At 33.7% G+C, this 20487-nt stretch overlaps 1 protein-coding gene across 5 annotated transcripts in view; it reads left to right on the forward strand.

Moving 5' to 3' along the window:
* Positions 1–20487, forward strand: part of LOC115209083 (protein strawberry notch homolog 1) — a 115323-nt gene that overhangs the window by 82703 nt on the left and 12133 nt on the right. For all 5 annotated transcript variants that reach the window (XM_036501129.1, XM_036501130.1, XM_029777190.2 and 2 more), the window contains 7 exons: positions 608–723; positions 870–950; positions 2939–3073; positions 3872–3933; positions 6044–6145; positions 9836–10009; positions 11018–11100. In XM_036501129.1, coding sequence (XP_036357022.1) covers positions 608–723; positions 870–950; positions 2939–3073; positions 3872–3933; positions 6044–6145; positions 9836–10009; positions 11018–11100 — 753 coding nt within the window. The remainder of the gene's footprint in view (positions 1–607; positions 724–869; positions 951–2938; positions 3074–3871; positions 3934–6043; positions 6146–9835; positions 10010–11017; positions 11101–20487) is intronic.

Here is a 20487-nt window from a genome sequence, read left to right on the forward strand (position 1 = left end):
TCCAGAGTCAGAGTGAAACAAATATTTAATGAAAATAGGTTGCCTATAAAATTCAAATAATAAATTGTCTGATAATCAAACTAGAATTAAATCATCATTTTATTTTACACTTGCTTTCCATGCTGGCATGGGTTGAACCAATATAAATTGGTTCAGTTATGGTAGTAAAATTGTGATTTAGAAAAGTGTTCATAATAGAAGAGCAGGATATTTTTCGGTGCCACAAATAAATAGATTTATTTTAAGACTGGGTATCTTTTCCCTAAACTGTATGCGTTGAATAGCATATGGCGTAGTGGTTATGCAACTGGACTCTCAATAGGTTTGATTCCCTTTGTTGGGAGGTGTGTTGTATCTTTGGACAAAATACTTTATTTAATGTTGCTCTAGTCCACTCAGCTAGCAAAAGAGTATTAAGGCTACAAGAGCACCTGGTCAGCATCAAATTAGTATGGCAGTGTTAATGAGTTACTAGTATAACCAAAAACTTTAGGCATGAAAGAAGGGTCTGTCCAGCAGTGTACTGCTCTAATCTATGTCTACAGCTTAGTTGTATATTCAGGAAAATGTATTTTTAAAACAAAATATTTTTATTTGGTTTTAATAGGTGCTTTGACTAAAGGTGATCGACGAGCTGCAACAGGTGCAGATCTCACTGAATTCAATTTTGATACTCCATATGGACGTAGTGCTCTGAGAGTTATGTATCAGTATACATGTATGGTGAGTAAGGAGTTAAAATATCTTAGTTCTCTTCTGTTTATTGTTTTGTAATTAATGATTATTAAATGTATGTTTTTTTTCTGTCTCATTTTTTAATACTGTTTAATAAAATTATTTTTAAGATTATTTAAAACTTATTTTTGCAGTCTGAATTGGTTCCTGGTATAGCTTTTAATTCTGTCAAGCAAAACGTGGACACAATTGACAACTTTCATAAAATTTTGCAGGTTTGATAATTTTTTTCATTTATAATTTAACATTAATAGTTCTTATAGTTCAGCTACTAAAGAAACTATGTATAATACAAAATAAACTTTAAGTTAGTTTTATAGTCATGTTGGAGAAATAATAAAAGTAGATCTGAAATACTCTGTGATTTTAATCTACTTTCTAAACAAACATTTCAGAATTTATATAGTCAAAGCATATTATATAATCTTATATAATCTCTGTGTAACATTTTTTAGAATGATGGATATGAATACCTAATTCTTGGATAGTACTTCTTTTTTTTTCTTTAACCTGTTGGGTTTGGAAGAATAGGTGGCACCCATGGCCTTTGAAACTAGTGAAATAAATGCCATTAATGTTCTCTTGAAATTTTTGCAAGCCAACATTTATGAGAAAAACATTGGCTAAGAGAAGATTCTAAAAAGCTGATATTCTGGGCTGGAAGGATGACAAGATTTAATGGTTAGTGTGGGGCCTGGGTGGATGGATATGAGGGTGATGAGAGGAGGAGAGATGGATGGGTCGGAAGTGCCAGAATGGAGGAGGCACATGATCAGCCAATTCTGAGGAATAGAGACTATTATAGTAGCAGTAAAAAATACAGAGAGGCAAAAAGAGGAGACTGTACACCTGCGACCAGAAACTAGAGCATGTCTCAAAGTGATTTTATGTCAAACAATTGTACAACCTTTCTCTGGATGTTCTCTAGGATGTCTGTGTAAGTATAGCAGCAGCAGCAGCACTGTTCAAGATGTGGGAGCAATACTTCATTTGTGGGCCTCGCTTGAGCTTTGTAGAGTGTCAGTAATTGTAGAGACTGAAATATTCCACACTCCAAAAGAGAAGGGCCAGTCCTTGGGATGCAATTCTAGTTATTGTAATTTATTTACTGGAAAGTGTGTATTGGGCACAGTGATTTATCAAAATGTCGTAGTTTTGGAAGCATCGAAACGTTTTAAATAAAAAGGTTGGAAATGAGAAACTGATTATAGTTACTATAATAGTTGGAATTGGGTTAAAGATTATTATTATAATGATGGAAATAATATATTATATTTGGTGTTCATTTCCTATTTAAATAAAGACAACTTTGTCTTAAGTCTTTCTAAATATCACCAGATATTTTGTTTATTTAACTGTGGCACAAATAAAATTTCAGTTTCAAATTGTGATATGATCTGTTTTTTCTGCTTTGGAATTCTACAAACTAGTTAAAATTGATGAATGAAAGAATATTTATAATAAATTAGCAGTATCGCCCGGCGTTGCTCGGGTTTGTAAGGGAAATAACTATATAAGCATTTTTAGAGATGTAAAGTATAATAGCCATCTCAATATGGCTAACCACAAAGGGGGGTGTTACTGTAGCTTTTTACGTTCTGAGATTTAATAATACATTTTTGAGAGTTACTTCCCTTATATAATAGCAAAAAAATGCATTAAAAATGGGAAAAAAATAATGGTAAATTTTTTTTTAAATCGTAGACTCATCGTAGACGTGCACTAATACCCAGAAGGGCTTGATATGAATCACGACTGTAAGATAACCGCTTTTGGTTACACTGCACCGCAAAATGTGGGAGTAGTTAGGAATCTAAATCGTAGGAGACAGACACACAACTTCACTTTTATATATAAAGATTTGGCATTAATCCTTTTGATACCAACCCAGCTGAAACCACCTCTGACTGTAGTACAAATGTCTTGTTTTCACCAAACCATAGTCACAATTTATGTTTCTAACACTAGTTTAATAAAACCAAGTTATTTTGCTAAATTCTTTGTTATATTTAAAATTAATTGAAAGAAATATGGAGCATCTCAACAGAAATATGATAACAAAAGGGTTAATTGTGCCTATTTGCTATTCTTGGCAATGATTTCTGAATTTATAGTTGTTTATAGTTAATTTCTGAATAAATGTTTTCTTTTTAATTCTGATACTATGTTGAAACTAAATATCTTTTCTTCATTTCTATACTAGGATTGTTTAATTTTGATGGGGATTGTTGATATGGATCCAGTTAAATTTACTGTCCAGGTTAAGAAAGAAGATTTAGGCAATGTTGGTAAATTTCTCAACCGTATCCTTGGTCTTCCTGTGATGAAACAAAACCTGGTAATTGTTGCTTTATTTTTAAATGTAACATTTTTTGTTGTTTTTATAAAAATGTATTTGAAGTAACTTCTCAAACTTGACAGTCTTCACTAATTTTATTTTCATAAATATTTGAAAGGAAGAAGAAATATCAGAGTAATTATATTGTTCTTTGATGACATTGATGATCTCAAAAACAATATTTAGCAGTTTAAATGATAATGGCATTATGTTTTAACTAAAGAACAGCTGTAGTATCCATTAATAATAAACCTTGGAACATTGATAAACAGCTTACATACTTCTATAAGTTCTAAATGTAAATTATTTAGGAGTCCTTCATGACTTGTGCTGTAATTGGAAAAAGATTGAAATCTTTTCAGTTATAGTAGTGAAACATATTATTTTAGTTCTTCATTCTGTGGCATTTCTTTTGTATATTTTTGAAATTTTAACCCTCTGCCTGTCCAAAGCATTTTCATTAGTTTGTCCTAAATGTCCATACTTGTTTTCAGATTTTTAGTTAGCCTTTGTTTCATACATTCTAAGTAATATAAAGCTTTCCTTTCATAACTCCCAAGCTAATCTATTGGTTGAAAAAATTGGACATGTGTGTCATGTATGATGCATGGATGTCAGGGAAGTATGTCCTCTGTATTATATGTGATACACTGGACCGGCAAACAGTTAAACTAAAGCAATATACCTTGCTTATTGGAACAGTGCTATGTTTGAAGATGAGTTATTGCCCCAGTTTGAGAAAAGGAATTGAGTTGCATCTTCTTTATAAGTTCTCTTGTTTTTTTTTGTTTATCACAGATTTTCAACTATTTTATTCAATGCCTGGATATAACAATACAGAATGCTAAGAGAGAAGGAAAGTAAGTTCATTTTTAATTTTGTGCAATGCTGTAAAATTAAATAATTAATTCAAAATTGACTATTTTATAAAATAATTTTGAGATGAGAGACTCTAAAAGTAGTTAAAAGAATAAAAGTTCATCTATTTTGTTTTCTCTTGAACTTTCTTAACTTTCTATTAATGTAGTTACAATGTGGCTTTCGCTAAAGCATTTTGGCATTATTTTTTTATTGTTTGATTATTAAAACCATTACCTGAACTCTATATTTTTATGGGCTTTGTCTTGTTTATTGTGTTCAGTAAGATTAAAAGGTTATTACTAGCAATCTTTGTAAAGTTATAAATCAGATCTGAAGTTTTCTGGAATCAAATGAACATGTAGCTCTTTTCTCATGTAAGTAGGCCTGTTAAAGGTTTATAATCAAGAGTTAATGTTAGATTTACATTACGATGATGATGATAATAGGACTCAGACCATTTACTAGAGTCAAATTTATTATATGTATTGAGATGACTAGTGGCAGCTGATTGAAGCAGAACTTCCAATCTGCCCAATTATGTTATAATTATTAACTTTTTGTTCTGGTTATCTGAAGGAGTTGGAGCTTTGCTTATTGCAATTTCAGACCCTCTTCAATTGGATATTTAGACACACATATGGAAAATGTTTAGTAAACATTTTGAAGTTAGTTCATTGAAAGAAACAAAAAAATATAGGCACAAGTAAATATTTTTAGGGGAATGTAATTTTGAGTTCTGTATTGTTCACTTAGGAATGTTTGATTTGAAAAGATTATAGTAATGTTGATAGGCTGAAGTAACGGTGAGCAGGTCGTTAAATTACAGGAGAAATTGTTGAAGTAAGATGACATATGAGACAAATAACAGCTGGTGTGAAAGCCAAATATTTGTTAGCTAATGTTATGTCCCTTTTATTAGAACATTAAGGGATAACCTTACGTAGTATGGGGGAAAATATCAACATTATTTGAAAACAAATATAAAAAATAGAATGAATAAAAAAACTATGGCTGATGATTTATATAGGACAGTACATTATGCCCATTTAAAGATGTTTGTTTTTATTGCATGGGTATGATGTTTTTAGGTGAAAAGTTGTGGAGGATGGAAACATGTTAGGTCTGTGTATGAGTATGTTTGATTTGGAGTAACTGAGCAGGTCATTGACTTACTGAAGTAAATTAGGGAAATGTTGTTGAATTCAGGAACACTCCTCAGTTAATAGAAAATGGGCTGAAGTAAGCCCAGTCAACATATAACTGCAAAAGGACAGTCTGTTAAGAAACTTTATGAGATTCTCCTTCTGACATACTAAAGACTTTGCTGATGTTGGAGTTATATGCTAGAAGTTTCTATGGTCAGACAGTTTGTCCTTATATGGTCAGAGAGTTTCCATTTGTTTTTATAAGATATGGGTAACCTTTGGAGCATATAACATGATGTTAGAACCAATTTCTTTAAGATGAAATGTTCAGTGGAGAGTCAAGAATGGAAGTTTGGAAAATGTTTTGTGTGTATACAAATTGGAATTGGAAACCAAGTGGCCAGCACATGTAGTTGCTTTATCTGCAGGACATCACTTACTACAATGTTGTTAATCATCCTTTTAGGAAGTAAAGAAGCTTGTTAACTTTGTGATACTTGGAAACACACTTTTACTTTCTAGGCATTTTGTAAGTGTTTAAATGGTAGGTGAATGCCTCCTAATGAGTGAGGTACATGATTTCCTGTAGGTGTTGCAGTCATTGCTCTTTCCTTGTATGTTGTTCTTTCCCTAACTGTTCATTGATCACTTGGAGGTTATCACTTATCTAGTTCACTTGTGTAAGAGATGTAGAGACACGTAATCTACTTTGCTGTCAGATATTGGTTTAGGATGAAGCCCATCAACCAACTTGTGTAATGAACATAGAATTGACTAGTGACTTATTAGCTGACTAGAAGTGTCAGAGGATTTGAGAGTAGAGCCTGTTGATGTGAGTTGCATTGTTTTGTGTTGGTTGGTAAAAATCAAGTTAAGAGGTGAAAAAGTGATCAAGTGCTAGTTGATCAGATTTACTAAGGAAAATGTTGTTTTGATGATAACAAATGTTTATTTTGACTTTTAGATACAATGAAGGTCTACTTGACATTACTGCCAGCTCAGTAGAAATGGTTGGTGAACCCAAAGAAGTATTTAAAGATTTGACCAAAGGAAACACTGTGACCAAGTAAGTTTCTTTTTATCATTTAAAATAATAATTTTTTATAATTTTTACAAGGCCACGTTTTAGTAGAAGAGGGATATAGTTGGCTTAATTTCTGTTAATTCATTTAAACATTTATGTTGTTAATCCTGGGATTTGAACTTATGACATATGCAATTAAACACTGACGGCATTTAGTTCTCTGCACTTTAAGATGATAATCATCTAAATCTATATAACATAGGTATTCCTACAACTGACCGCCTGTCCTATTTCCTGGTGAGAAAGTAATCTGTTAGATTTGTTGTGTTTGCCAGATTGGTTGGAGATGAGGTAGTCAGCTGGTTTTTTTAAATGCCTATCGCAAACTGTTAGATCAGAACTCCATGAACTTTACACCTTCCTCATTTCTTGAACCATAACCATAGCTTCCATATGTTGCAGAAGCCATCAACACACTGGTCGACATATCTGTTGATGTCACCAGCCATGATAATTAGGTCACTGTCAGTAGTTATTAAGGTAGTCTGTAGAAGGTTTCATAGAAGCAGCCTTTCTCTTCTTTTGGCAGTCCTGCCTGTGGAATATATTCTGAGATAAATGTTGCTATTGCATTGTCAAAAATTAGTCTCAACCTAATTATTCTATCATACAGTAAAAAGCTCTTTGTGAAGTTATTGATGTTAGAAAGGACATCCAGCTGTAGAAACCATGCCAAAGTAGGCACATATCCTGGTGCAGCCCTCTGGCTCATCTGTTCTTGTTGAGCTGTCCAACCCATGCCAGCATGGAAAAAGGGACCTCAATTGATGATGATGGTAATGACAACCTGAGTACCTCAGTTACTTTATGTATCCATTTCTCAGCCAGCAGTATGCTTTACCTACCCTTTCTGTCACTATTACTCAGAAGAATTTGTATTGCAGTCTCTTGTCTATGAGAAGGATCCCTTCCACTTTTTCTCTTGCACACTGTGCACATCCACTTGTCTCTGCTCTAAAATCTCCATAATCTCACCAGTCCTGCTTTTCATCATGCCCCTTTATTATAGTTACTGCCTTAAAGTTTTGGAACTTGCAAGAAAGGTAGGTTGGAGGGTCTTCAATGGTAAAGGTGCTTGGTTGTTGGTTCATTATAGTCTGATTGCATTAGTACCAGTGGGCAAGTTGAGCCATGCTTTGCCAGCAGTTTGTAGATTATACATGATTACTTTTTCCCTTTTTGTTTAATTTGCCATCAGTCGTTCATTCTCCAACTCTTGCTGCATATGTGCAAATAGGTGCCATTTAAATTATCATAAATAAATAAATATGTAGATAAAGGTTCTGATGTCATTTTTAATGTACCATTGTTACATGTTTGCTATGATTTTTATTACTGTTGTTGGCAGGAATCTGGTGCAGGGGTAATAGATATATCAGGCATATGGGATGAATGGGGTAAGTGGGGATGGGAACACAAATAGTCACTAACGGTAGGAGGTAGGGACTTATTACTGATCAAGGGACAAAAATGAGAGAGACATTCTGTATAAGAAGTTGGAAAGGATAAGAGCAGGTACATCACTTCAAGTTTTGTGGGGACAAATGGAGAACAAAAAAAGAGGAAAGAAATATTTTAAGCATGGTTTAGAGAAGGAAAAGAAAATTGTTTGAAGCATTGCTCTCAGAGTTGAGAGCATTGCAACATCTTATAGCTTCCTAGGAGCCATTAAAATGTACTGGTTTAAGCTAATGAAGATGATTGCTTAACTCCTGTTGTCATTCATTAATTTATATTATGCTTTGTATTCTGTGTATATATATGTGCACAAACGTTGACTGACTTCAAATATGCAGTTTACTTGCTATTGTTGGTCTTTGAAGTTATGTCATCCTCTTTTCTTGTAAAAATAAATATGACCCCTTGATGGAAGATATTGAGTGATTCTTCAGATGTTTTTATATATAGCTTTACATTAAAGCAAACAGCAACACAGAGACAGAACTGTCCATTAAAATTAGTGTAGTACGAATTCTTTTTTCCTACCCTATCAGTATCTTTGGAACTTTTGTCTCTTTAGTGTTTCTTCGTAGGATTTACATGGTAATAGGTGAGTCATCTGTTTCTTAACTTGTATACAGGAATGCAGAAAAGGTGAAGAAGAGAAAAAGAGACAGAAGAGGGTGAAGAAACTCTGATCTTTTACAACTCTAAATAAAATTAAAGTTTTGTTACTTTACAAATGAATTTTGGTTGATCCTATTACCTCAAACAAATGTAAAGTTTCTTTATGCAGCAGTTAGTTTTGAAATTTTCCCATTACTATCCTCTTCCCTCTCACTGCTTGAATAATTTATTCTGTTCGTTCTATTTCATGAAAATATTTGCCTTCAATGCCATGCTAACAGTTGAATTTCTGTTATAACTCTCTTGATTATCTTTGGTTGAGCTGATTATTTCCCTTAGCTTATCACCTTGCATGCAACCACACCAACATGAGAAAGCAGATGTTAGCAGACTGATACAATGTAATACTAGATACTTTGTATTTTCTACCTCAGATTAGCATTTTCTCTATTGGTATACTTTTTTTCTTTCAGCTAATAGTTGCCCAATATTTTAATAAAATGCTTCTCTGTAATTCTATATTTTTGCAGTAAGGAGGATGAGAACTATCATATAGCTGTTTATAGAAGATAAAAAAAATTATTTATTGATAATTTTAAATAGCAATTGAAAATAGAGATTTAGTAAAGTTATATTGGTTTATTAAGAGTGAAATATTTGCAACTTAACTCAGATTTAGAATACTCTTTTTGATAGTAAATAGGTAATGTTTTGATTCATTATTGATTTACAACGTGTAATTTATATCTATATATAAAGTAATTAACATACTCAAATATAAGGTATACTGTGTTTTATGTCATTGCTGGTACTGCAAGTATGTCATTTGGAAATTTTAAGAGCTTGTCCTGCTTTTCTCTGAGTAGAACATAAGCTACAAAAATAAAGCAAAACTGAATTGGAATGATTAAGCATTTAGGGTGAAGCTGAAACCAAATAAAACCATCAATCTTTAATTGACCAGTAAGAAAAAAATAGTTGTGGCCACTAGTAAGAAAGGTTGCACAAGGAAATCTTCTGTAAGAATGGTCTCAGACTGCTTTCGAACAGTTTGAGAGAGTGTGTGTACACATGCGCAAGCACCTGCGTGCGTGCACAGAGAGAGAGAGACAGAGAGACAGAGACAGAATCCAACTTTTTTTTTTTTAAATCTTTCTCATCAGTGTATCTTTGTAGGATTTGCTTAATGTCATCAATGTTTGTCAATTTTGTAAGTTGAAATACAAGGAGATACACTGATATTTTATACATGAATTTGTAACTACACATATACCATTTTTGATCTAAGATAATAGTATGTAGTAATGTAGATTTCATTGAAAACTTTTTTGTGTAGAAATCTTGAGATTTTATTAAGTAGATGGGAAATTAAAAGTATCTAAATACATACCCTTTTTATGGACATTACTGGTGTAAGTAAACTAAAACAGTTTTAGTTGTGGTTTAAAGTAATATTATTTTTATTATTTCCCTTCATGGATCTCTATGATTCACTGGGCCTTTGTTAGTCGTTATATACTATCCATGTAATTTTTTTTTTAATTATATCCAAATGTTTCCTTCATTTAATGGCTACTAATTATTGGAGTTTTGTTTTCTTTTTAGGCTCGTTGTATTGAATGTTGATCGAGGAATGAAATATGAGCAAGCTTTAAGTATGTATGAGAATCACAAAGGCAAAGCTGGTTTTTACCTTTCAAAGGGTCAGCCATTTGGTCGCAAACTCTGTTTGTTGGCACTTTCCAAAGACAACTCTAAAAATATCTTCAAAGTAGTCAGGTTTGTGAATTTATTTCTGCAATTATCTTAATAATATTTTCAGAATGGTGGCTGTGAAAACTGATATTAATGTGTGTGTGTAATTTAGCAGTAAGGTGTCATAGAGTAAAAGATAGTTAATGTAACTTTACTCATTCAGCTTTAGGAAGTGAACTGCTGTTTAAATTTGTCATATAACAATTATTTCAGTTATTTCATTGTTGCCATATAACAAGTCTCATGCTTTATGAGAGAAATGCATTAAAAAAAAATATAGAAACAGAATGAACATAACTAGCATGTAAGAGAATCATTCTGGTGATTCAGAGAATTTTAATGTATTTTGTGAGTTGATCCTCTTGCTTCCTTAGTGAACCATTACATGATCTGTTTAATTGCTGATAGCCTGTTTCTAAACAACATAGCTTATATTGTGTGTGTATTCCATTTTGCTTGAAATGTTAACCCATTTTTGAAATTGAAACATATAATTGCAATAGTCTTAGCAATAGTAGTAGCTGGATGTTTTTTGTGAAGTTTTCTTGAGCTATTTTGATGATCTACTTCATAGCGTCAAATTTTCTACTTGACATCGAAAACATCCTTTTTGGCATAATTTAAGGTAATAATAATTTGGGCCATTTATATTTCTGGAAAACATTTTACTCTGAACATTAGTTAAAAATATTCCCTGTTGTAAATTGTTTACTAATTTATTAAATTACACCCAAAGCCTATAACCTACTGAATTGTTTTGGGTATCAGTGATTATATCTCTGTTGTCTTCTCTAAGGTTAAGCTACCACAAGTAAATAGAATGTAATAAACTAAAGTGCTCAAGGTACCTATGTACAGTTGAGTAGATTGAGTATAAATGTTGGTAATGATATAATTACCCTTGACTTTCCAATTAATGGATCTGCTTCTTGTTTTAGACTAGGCTCGCAACTCTCAAAAATATTTATTGCATTTTATTCTATTTCGTTTTACTGATGAACCTGTTAATGTTGATGTCTTTTCATTAATTAGGCCGAATACTGGTGTATCAGCATTTGAAATGGAGAAGTCAGACTTACATGCAAAATACTCAAAAATTAGCCTCATTGATGCAGGTAAATAATGTTTATTTTTCTATACATGTGCATGTGATTGATAGTATTAATTAGTGATTGATTTATATGTTTGGATAATTTTTGAACACTTATCTTAATGCTGATTCATATAGCATTAATTAATGAATGGTTTGCTACGTTTTATACAAATGTGAATCAATTTTGTTTTACTTCATGACTGTGGGAAAGTGAGGGAGAAATTAAAGTCTTGGTTAAAAGATAATGTGATGGAAAACTAAAGATCATAACCTACAGATACTGTGGTTTTAGTTAATGTTAATACCTCTATACTCCTAAAATAGGTACCACAGCTTTTTCACAATTTATTAATATTCAGAAAGATAACCAATTTATGCAAACATTCATGTATACATGTTTCCAATAGTCTGTTGTGTTGTTTTTGAAGTTCTCAAGGACAAAATGTGATTGGTATATCATGTAAAAAAAAAATGTAAGGTGGATATCGCCTGTGGAGAGAAGAAAGTTTTGTGTGATGTTTTTTATTATTTGTCATAGGTGTTCACTTACTCTAAGTGATAATTTGCTTCAAAAACTTTACCTAAAGTCAGTAATGTGACTTTTTCATTGTTGATTTTTTTCTTGGAAGGCACTAATTTATCCAAGCATTCTGTGAACTAGATCATCAGTACATTAGAGTTCTCACAGATAGCTGGTTTTAAATACTTCTGTTATGACTTGCTGAATTATGATAAAGTAGAAGAATGAAGTCTTGGTCAACCACTGCTTGTACACTAAATTTGTTGCTGTGCTCATTTCTGACTGTCAACTTGCTGATTGCACTTCTGAGAAATGACTTATACAGCCTTTACAAGTCATTCCACAGTAACCAACAGATCACAGAGGGATCTGAGGAAGGCAATACTGGTCACTGGTTACTAAGAGATCCAGCTTGATGAATACTAGGTATAGTGGACTTAGTCCTCTTAGCTAAGTACTTCTGAAGTTTTCTCATTAGTAATATAGCATCAGTAATACTTCTTACTGGTACAAAGCTGATTTGTACCACCACCTCTTCCTCCTCCTCCCCATCGTTCAACGTCCATTTCCCATGCCAGCATTTATTGGATGGTTTGACTAGAGCTGTCCAGCAAGAGAGCTGTCCAGCAAGAGAGCTGTCCAGGCTTCATTTGTCTGTTTTGGCATGATTTCTATAACTGGATGCCCTTCCTAATGTCAACTGCATCTTAATTCTTCTTTTAATCAATTGTGCTGTGGTTTTTTCATTAACTGACATAACTTGATCTAAAACTTCAATACCTCTGTAATTTCTTCTTTCTAGTGCACCTCTTTTGCCCTTATAAGAGTTGATATTGAAGTTCTCATGCCAGTGTTTGTGTATGACATCTTGTACTACCTGATTGACTATGTGGGTAACTAGCTTGTTCCTTTCTCTGCCAGATATTTTAAGTATCCAGTTGTAATTCCTGATGGATTAGATGCCTTCCCTGCTCTCTTACCATTAATTAATTTGTCTATTGTCTACCATAATGTCAATTTGAAAGGCTGGCCTCTGTTAAGTTGGGGGTACTGGATATGGGCAGATTTCATGCTATACTCTGTTTCACAAAGTTCTTCACTGAAGAAAATGGAGTGAGGGTGGAAGAGAAGTAGGATGATAAACGTTGTTGATGGAAAAACTGAATACAGCTAGATCAAATTCTATTTCTCTTTACATAGGCAGCATAGCACAGTTGATAGGTGAGTGACAGATAGGAGAGTAAAGAAGAGAACAGTAGTTGGAAATTAACAGGAATATAATAGCTGAGAGGCCTCTAAAGATATATTATACATCACAGCCTCCCCCACCATTGCCACCACCTTGTTCATTTGAGCAACTGCTTTTCCACGCATGCCTCAATGTGTGGATTTTCTTCAGTGTCTCACCACTCTGTATAATTGTTTGTCATCTCTTTTATGATGTTCCTCTTTCCTGAGCTCAGTTTTTACTGTTTTATCCCATGTCTTCATATGTCTCTCGTTTCCACGATCTTAGATGCTTGGTACTCTATATAGCTAACATTTTACATATGCACCACATGTATTTATCAGTGTAGTCTTCTCTCTTGCATCCTATGTCTGATTCTTTTATCCAGCTCATTAGTGCTCTGTCATTCATGAACTCTAATGTTTCACATCCAATGTGACATACTTGCTTAATTTCTTCTCAGTCATTACAAATATTCAGCATTCAGAGCCCACGACTTACTATTATGCAGTATTGCACTTCATACATAAGCATCATACAATCTCTTTGTTACTAGCTGAAGTAATAGCTCCCTGGTCTTTCTTACTCTAAGTTAACTATACTTTTAGAAAACCTACCTCCAAAAGCTATCAAGTGCTGATTGTGAGGATTTATTTTATGCATATTGTTATTGTTAACTGCTCCTGTGATTTTACTATGTATAACATCTACCTTAACTGCCAGCCTGCTTGTGATCCCAGTACACGTACGAATCGCTGGTATACAGTGGTAACTCTGTAGGAAACTCTGTAGCCACTATGACCTAGAGGACTGTAGTAAACAGGAGAGGTCTAACAGTTTTGTTGTACCCTACCTGCACACTAAATTTATTTAGCTACTCATTTCCTTAGTAACCATCAGATGGCAAAGACCTCTAAGTTAATGAATGCTAGATATAGGAATTTACTTTCAGTTAAGTGCCTTTCTTGCAGTTGTCCAACTGCAAAGATGGCATTGATAATAGTATATTTTCTTGGTACAAAGATGATGTGTATCTCATTTAGGTGAATTTGGTTTCTAATTAATTGTGTTATAACACTTCTTGTACATATGTTAGAAAGTTTCTTGGCTTCATGTCCTTTGCTTATACTTTTCACTAGAAATGCACACGCAGCTCATGATCATTGGTAGATAATTTATTGATTCAATTTAGAAATAGGCTGAATGCTATATACTCATGTTGAATTATTTGGTGTTTTGTTACATTATGTTAAAACAGCTTTTTTACTTTTATGGTTGATAAATTCAACAAATATACATGTATCAGATATTGCATGAACCTCAACAAATCTGTGAACATCCTAAAATAGCTTTGCGAGGTTTTCTATTTTGGCAAACACAGGTTTTGGAGTGAATTGCATGTTTTAATGATACTTTAGTGTTAGTTAAAGGTAGCTAATCATTAGCAAAATGCCAGAAAATATAAACAGTTATTTGAAATTAATCTGTGATGACTGTTACTGAATAAATATTCGACTGTCTCACATGATTGAAATCTGTTAAGGAGTCAAGTGATTCTTATGGAAAGCTTCAACATACATAATGTTACCACAAAGTTTATCCTCTAGTTCTTGACATTTGAATAAAAGCTGTGTATACTACATTGTGAGAAGGCCAGCACCAAATGTATACTTCTAATCATTTCTCAAAACCAGTTCAGTGTTATTTATTTATTTAATTTTTAAAAGTATATTTCTTTTCTCTCATAACTGATTATATCTCTTTAATGATTGTTTATTAATATATTCATTTTCTCCTTCTCTGATACAAATTAGAGTTTGAAGCTAATTGTTATTTAACTGCAAAATCAATTTTAATAGGCAATGTAATAAATATTTTTTAACCCTTTTACTACCAACTTGCCTGATATTGCCCAAGGTTCTGTGATAGGAATTTCCTGTTCTAAAGTGATCTAATGTAAAACATTCCATCAAAATTCTATTTTAATTTATGTTCCAAACACCAGCTTAGATAATGACTTAGTTTTGGTAAATTCTTCATCATTTTCAAAATTAATTGAAAGAAAGGCTGTGAATTTCAACAGAAATATGGCAACAGAAGGGCTATTTTGTATATTGCTAATTTCCTCATATCTAGCACTTGATTATGATCCTACCTACATTTCAAATTATGAACCAGTTGATTATTACTGAAAGTTAGTTGTATTTGATATTCACATCAGGTTTATACCCTTCATCATTACTATTCTCAAAACAACTCTTATGAGCATTATCAACTTATTGTTTTTCTATCTGTCAAGATAGTGGAATAAGGTTTAGAAATAAACTTTTCCTCATTCTTTATTTACTATCATCTTCCTCTCGCTTGTTTAACTCTTTTGTACCAATTTCACCCTGAATTAAATATCACTTCTGGCAATTGTCTACTACTAACAAGCTGTCTACAATTAACCTCTTCCCACCTTTCTTCTTAGTCTTGAGTGCTTGCTTTTCAGGATTCTATTGGACATCCAATGATTGTACTTCAGTCATTGCAGGACTTCATTAGTTTTATCTTCTATTATTAACCATGTCTCATGGTGTAGATATTTTCAACATTACTTCTAATGTCAACTTTACATAAACAGTATCCAAACTGGCCCTCCCTCACTCAGTATATTAGTCATCATAGCATGTTGGAGTATGTAGTATGGTTCTAAAGCAGAGCCATTATGTAACTGCAACAAGTCTGTGGGGTGTGCATAGTAATTTTTTTGGCTACTTGCTTGCCATAAGATTGCTCAATCAGCATTGACTTGTAGTTACATAACAACTTCACACAAACCTTTCATATGAGATTTTATTTCTCATATATCATAAGCACATGACTAGCATACGATTAGTAAGTTGTAACTTGCAAAGATTATTGAATATTTGAAATGAACTATTATCACATGCAGAAGATGTAGTCACTATGAAGTAAAAGTTGGTATTGGTCAAGAGTTTAAGCCATTGTGCTATGCCCCTGGGCAAAATATATGAGCATAATTGCCACTGCCTGGCAATTCATGTCTGAGTGATTTATTGTAGGAAGGGCTTCCACTTGTAAAAACTCCCTCTCTTCTCATTTAGTAAGGGCATCCAACTGTAGAACTGTTTCTGCTCTGTACCCTGTGCTAGTATAAAATTGTTCAGGAAATATAAAATGTACCTGTGTATTGTATTTTCAAATTTGAGGCATAATTCATTAACCCTTTAGTGTTTAAACCGGCCAAATCCGGCCCAATATATTCTACATGTTTTATATTCAAACTGGCGATATCTAGCCTCTCACTCCTAACCTACAATGCCATTCTAAAAATAAGCAATCACATCATTGAAACCTCAAAGCTATAAGATAATGCTTGATTAATTCAAAACAATTTGAGTGAAAAAGTATTACATTTAACAGAGTATTCTGAACACTAAAGGGTTAAGTCTAGAAGCAGTCCATGTATCTCCTTGGACAAGCAGGCTACATAAATTATTCATTGTACAAGTATCTGTCAAGCATTGTTGTCATTGGCATTACCTCTATCACTGTCTTCATTCCACATTTGGTTTTTCATGATGGTGTTGGTTGGGCAGTTCATCATTGTTTGAATTAGTTATTTGGAGTTAGTGCCTTTCACCTGGGTCACAAATCACTTTCCCTTAAACTGTAGCTTTGAAGATTTCAAAGCGCAGTCAAACCAATTCTACTATATGGCTCAGAAACCTGGACGTTATCAAAGAAGCTTGAGAGGCGGTTGGATGGAACCTACACTTGCCTCCTTATGAGGGCTCAAAATCTCTCGTGGAAGCGTCATCCAACCAAAATGTAAATATATGGGAAGCTACCACCTGTGTCATCTCTGAAATGTAGGAGAGTCCAGTTTGCTGGACATTGTTGTAGAGCTGAAAACGAGGCAATTTCTCTTCTCTGGAAGCCATCTACTCGCGATACCAGAGGTCGCACACTCTCCTACCCTGATGTAATCTCCAGGGATACAGGCATCCAGCAACAGGACCTCCGTTTGATGGACCGCGAAGTTTGGCGTAGCATGGTAAATTCCATTGTCTCAACCACGGTTGAACAATGATGATGATGATTCCCTCAAACACTCAACTTTTGATATGGCTTCTACAGCTGGCTGCCTTTCCCATCATCAACCACTTCAAAAAGTACATTGGATGTATTTTATCATTGATAACAGCACTAAAGAAATTACTCTATCTTATATTGTCTTCAAATATCTATTCACTCATACCAGAGAGGTTCTCTTTTTCCCTCTTCCTTGCATTGTCTCTATTCATTTGTTCTTGTCTGCCTAACTGGATGTGTAAAAAGGGATGTTTTCTGTTTTCTATCACATCACCAGTGCAGTTGTGTAATTATCTCCTATCACTCTCTCTTCCTTTACATCAACACTCCTCTTCTCTCTCTTCCCCCTCCTATCACCTGTTTTCTTCTAACCTCCTCTTTAGCCTTTTTGTCCATCCATCTCCTTCCTCTTTTCACCTTGACCCTCTTTGGTTACACTATTGTTTGGTTTCTCTTCCATTACTCTTACATTCTGTAACCCACTTGCTCCTTATAATTCTGGTTTTCTTCTATCACTCTCTCCTTCTCTCAAACACTGCTCCTAGAGAGAGGTAGAGAGAATAATAGGATGGAAGGAGAGATGAAGGAGGAATTGAGAGAAGAAAGAGATAAGAAGGATGGCAGAATGATAAAAGAGAGACAGGATGATGAGAGTGAAGTAATAAAAGAGGGAAAATAATGGGGTGAGGGAGAGAATTAGTAAGTGATAGTTGAGAATATTGAAGAGAGAAAGCTGTAGATAGGAAGAACATGGTTAGTGGCATCATTTATAAATAATGTTCTAACTGTAGTCACCCCATCTTTATTGTGATCATGTTGTGTTAAGATTCTGATATTTTTCGGTCATGTATTTCTTATTTTATAGTCAGAAAGGAATTTTGTAAAAGATTCATGTCCAACCCATGCTAGCATGGAACAGGGGCATTAAATGATGATGATTTAACTTGTACATTGAACAAATCTGGAGTCAACTTAGACTCTCTTTTATCTTTGCCAGCTAGCTTCAGTTTTATCTTGTGACCATTCCCTCTGCTATGTTCAATGTCTGCAGATACTCCCCTCTAGTACATCAGTCAACCCTTCTGAGTAATATTATAACGTATTAGTCATTAAGGCTTACATTTTGATTGTTAATCTACCTCAAATTGATTATATATCTTTGTATGATCTCAATGAATTGATTATGTGACTTGATTTTTATTTTTGTTTGGAACCATTTCACTTCACTAACATTTTCTTAAGGTAGAGTATGGTCACAACACCAGCATCCTTCTCTGTCAATTTCTGAAATATGTGTGTATCTAAATGAATATGCTGTTGCCTTTTCAAATAGACATAAAGTGTAAGGCTTTTAGGTGTGCAAGATTTGGAAGTTATGATGTGCATGGCTTTTCCACATATATTATCAGCATAAAGGAAATGTACTACCTATGATTGAAAATTGAGACTAGGTTTATATCTACTTTTGTTGCCTTCACACTCTGAAGATAAAAAAGCCGTTGCTTATTGAAAGATACTATTGTATATGAAAAATCAATAAATGAGGGAAAGGTATATTAAGTTTTTTTCAAATTTGTAATCTATAGAGTAAATAAATCACTCTCTCTCTCTCTAGTCTTATACTACTCATATTTTTGTTATGATGTCTGCAAGTCTGTTTGCCTAATCAATGTTTAACCTGTTACCTATTCAGTCTGTTTGACTGTATATTGTTGTAAGTCTATTCCTAATAGCCTTCCTTATTCTAAAATTTCCACTGCAATGACCATTGAGTATATATGTGTGTGTGTGTGTGTGTGTGTATGTATATAAAATTTTGTATTGCAGACATAGTTATGTAGTTGGAAAGCTTATTTCCTGACCACGTGAGCTTGGGTTTTGTCCTACTGCACAGCACCTTAGACAAATGTCTTTTTGTAGTCCTGGGTCGACCAAGACCCTGTGAATGGATTTGGAAGATAGAAGCTATGTATATATGCATATGTGTACCCTTGTCTTGGTGGTTGTAAATGAGCATCATAAGTGACCATATTCATTTCCTGCCTTCCATGGTGAAGTATTGCCTTACTTGGAAACAGGTGTGGGTTAGCAAAGTGAAGGGCATCCAGCTGTAGAAAATCTGCCTTAAATTCTCTATGACTCATACAAGCTTGTAAAAGTGGATGTGAAATAATGATGATGATGATATTGTTTTGACCCTGCTTTTAGAATAGGTACACTTTCCCATAAAATGAAAAGCTGGGATGGGGTGACCACGACTAGAACACCTTATATCATAAGTCTGCACTATCAGGACTGATCTTGTTTGAAACAACAACTACCATTATTTCTGTCATTTCAATTTTTGTATGCTGTTATATGTTTCCATAGCCACCTAGCTCCAGTCATTACTCTTTTGCTTTATGTCATCATTGAGGTGTTGCATTTAAACATTTAATCTGTTTCATTCCAAATCTGTCTACTTCAACTTCTCACTCCCAACTCGTAACTTTTGTCTGAATTGTAGTTGTATGTCTAGCGTATATTAACTGATACTTATAATGCAAACATTCTCACCTTGTACTCCATCTCTTACAAAATCTACAGACACAAAACATATTATCTGTTTCTATCCAATCATTTCAAGATCTCTGGCCTTTACTGTCAGCTCTTCGCTATATATACAGCATCTCACTTTTGTTGCATGCATTACTCAATGTAACTTTTTGTACAGAAATTATTTTGCTGCCAAGAAAGGTATCAGTTGTCTAATCTCCACCCACTACTGTAGATGCTGCTGTTGCTGGTTTCAGTATCCAAAACTAATAAGTGCATGATACAAAAAAATACATCTTATTTGCCCCTTGTTTATCAGAGATATGAAACTTAGTCAAAAGCCTTCTCTGAGTCAACAAAGCCAATGGGTATATTCTTTGCAAAGTATATCTCTGGCATTTGTTTCACCAATTTTTCCTATCCTTTGTGACAATGCCAGCTCATTTCTTATGGGAACAAGCCCTCTCAGTCAACCATTTCAATGAAGTGTGCTTGAAGGTATCCATTTGTATGTACCTCTGTTTAACAATATACTGGATAACTAGATATAGCGTATCTATACATAAATACATATATACATGCAGAAAATAAAGATCACACATATTGATGATTTAACATATATATATATATATATATATATATATATATATATAATGTTTAACATATATATTTAATGTTCATTTTCCATTCTGGCATCGGTTGGACAGCTTGACAGGAGCTGGCCATCCGGAGAGCTGTGCTGGCTTCAGTTGTCTGTTTTGGCTTGGCTTCTATGGCTGGGTGCTATTCCTTATGTCAATCACTTTACAAAGTGTAGTGGGTCGTTTTCTACGTGGCACCGGTGCTTCTTAAATGGTACTGGTATGGGTGCTTCTTGGGTGTTACCAGCATGCCTGTGGCACCAGTATGATGTGTATATAAGATCATTGATTGCACTTTACTTTGTAGTTTTTGATGAAAGTATATTCATTCACAATTTTTTTTATGTTAGAATGCTAGTAAATTTAGCATTGACCACAGTTCTT

Source organism: Octopus sinensis, linkage group LG3 (assembly GCF_006345805.1).
Source record: "Octopus sinensis linkage group LG3, ASM634580v1, whole genome shotgun sequence".
Classification (NCBI taxonomy): Eukaryota; Metazoa; Mollusca; class Cephalopoda; order Octopoda; family Octopodidae; genus Octopus; species Octopus sinensis.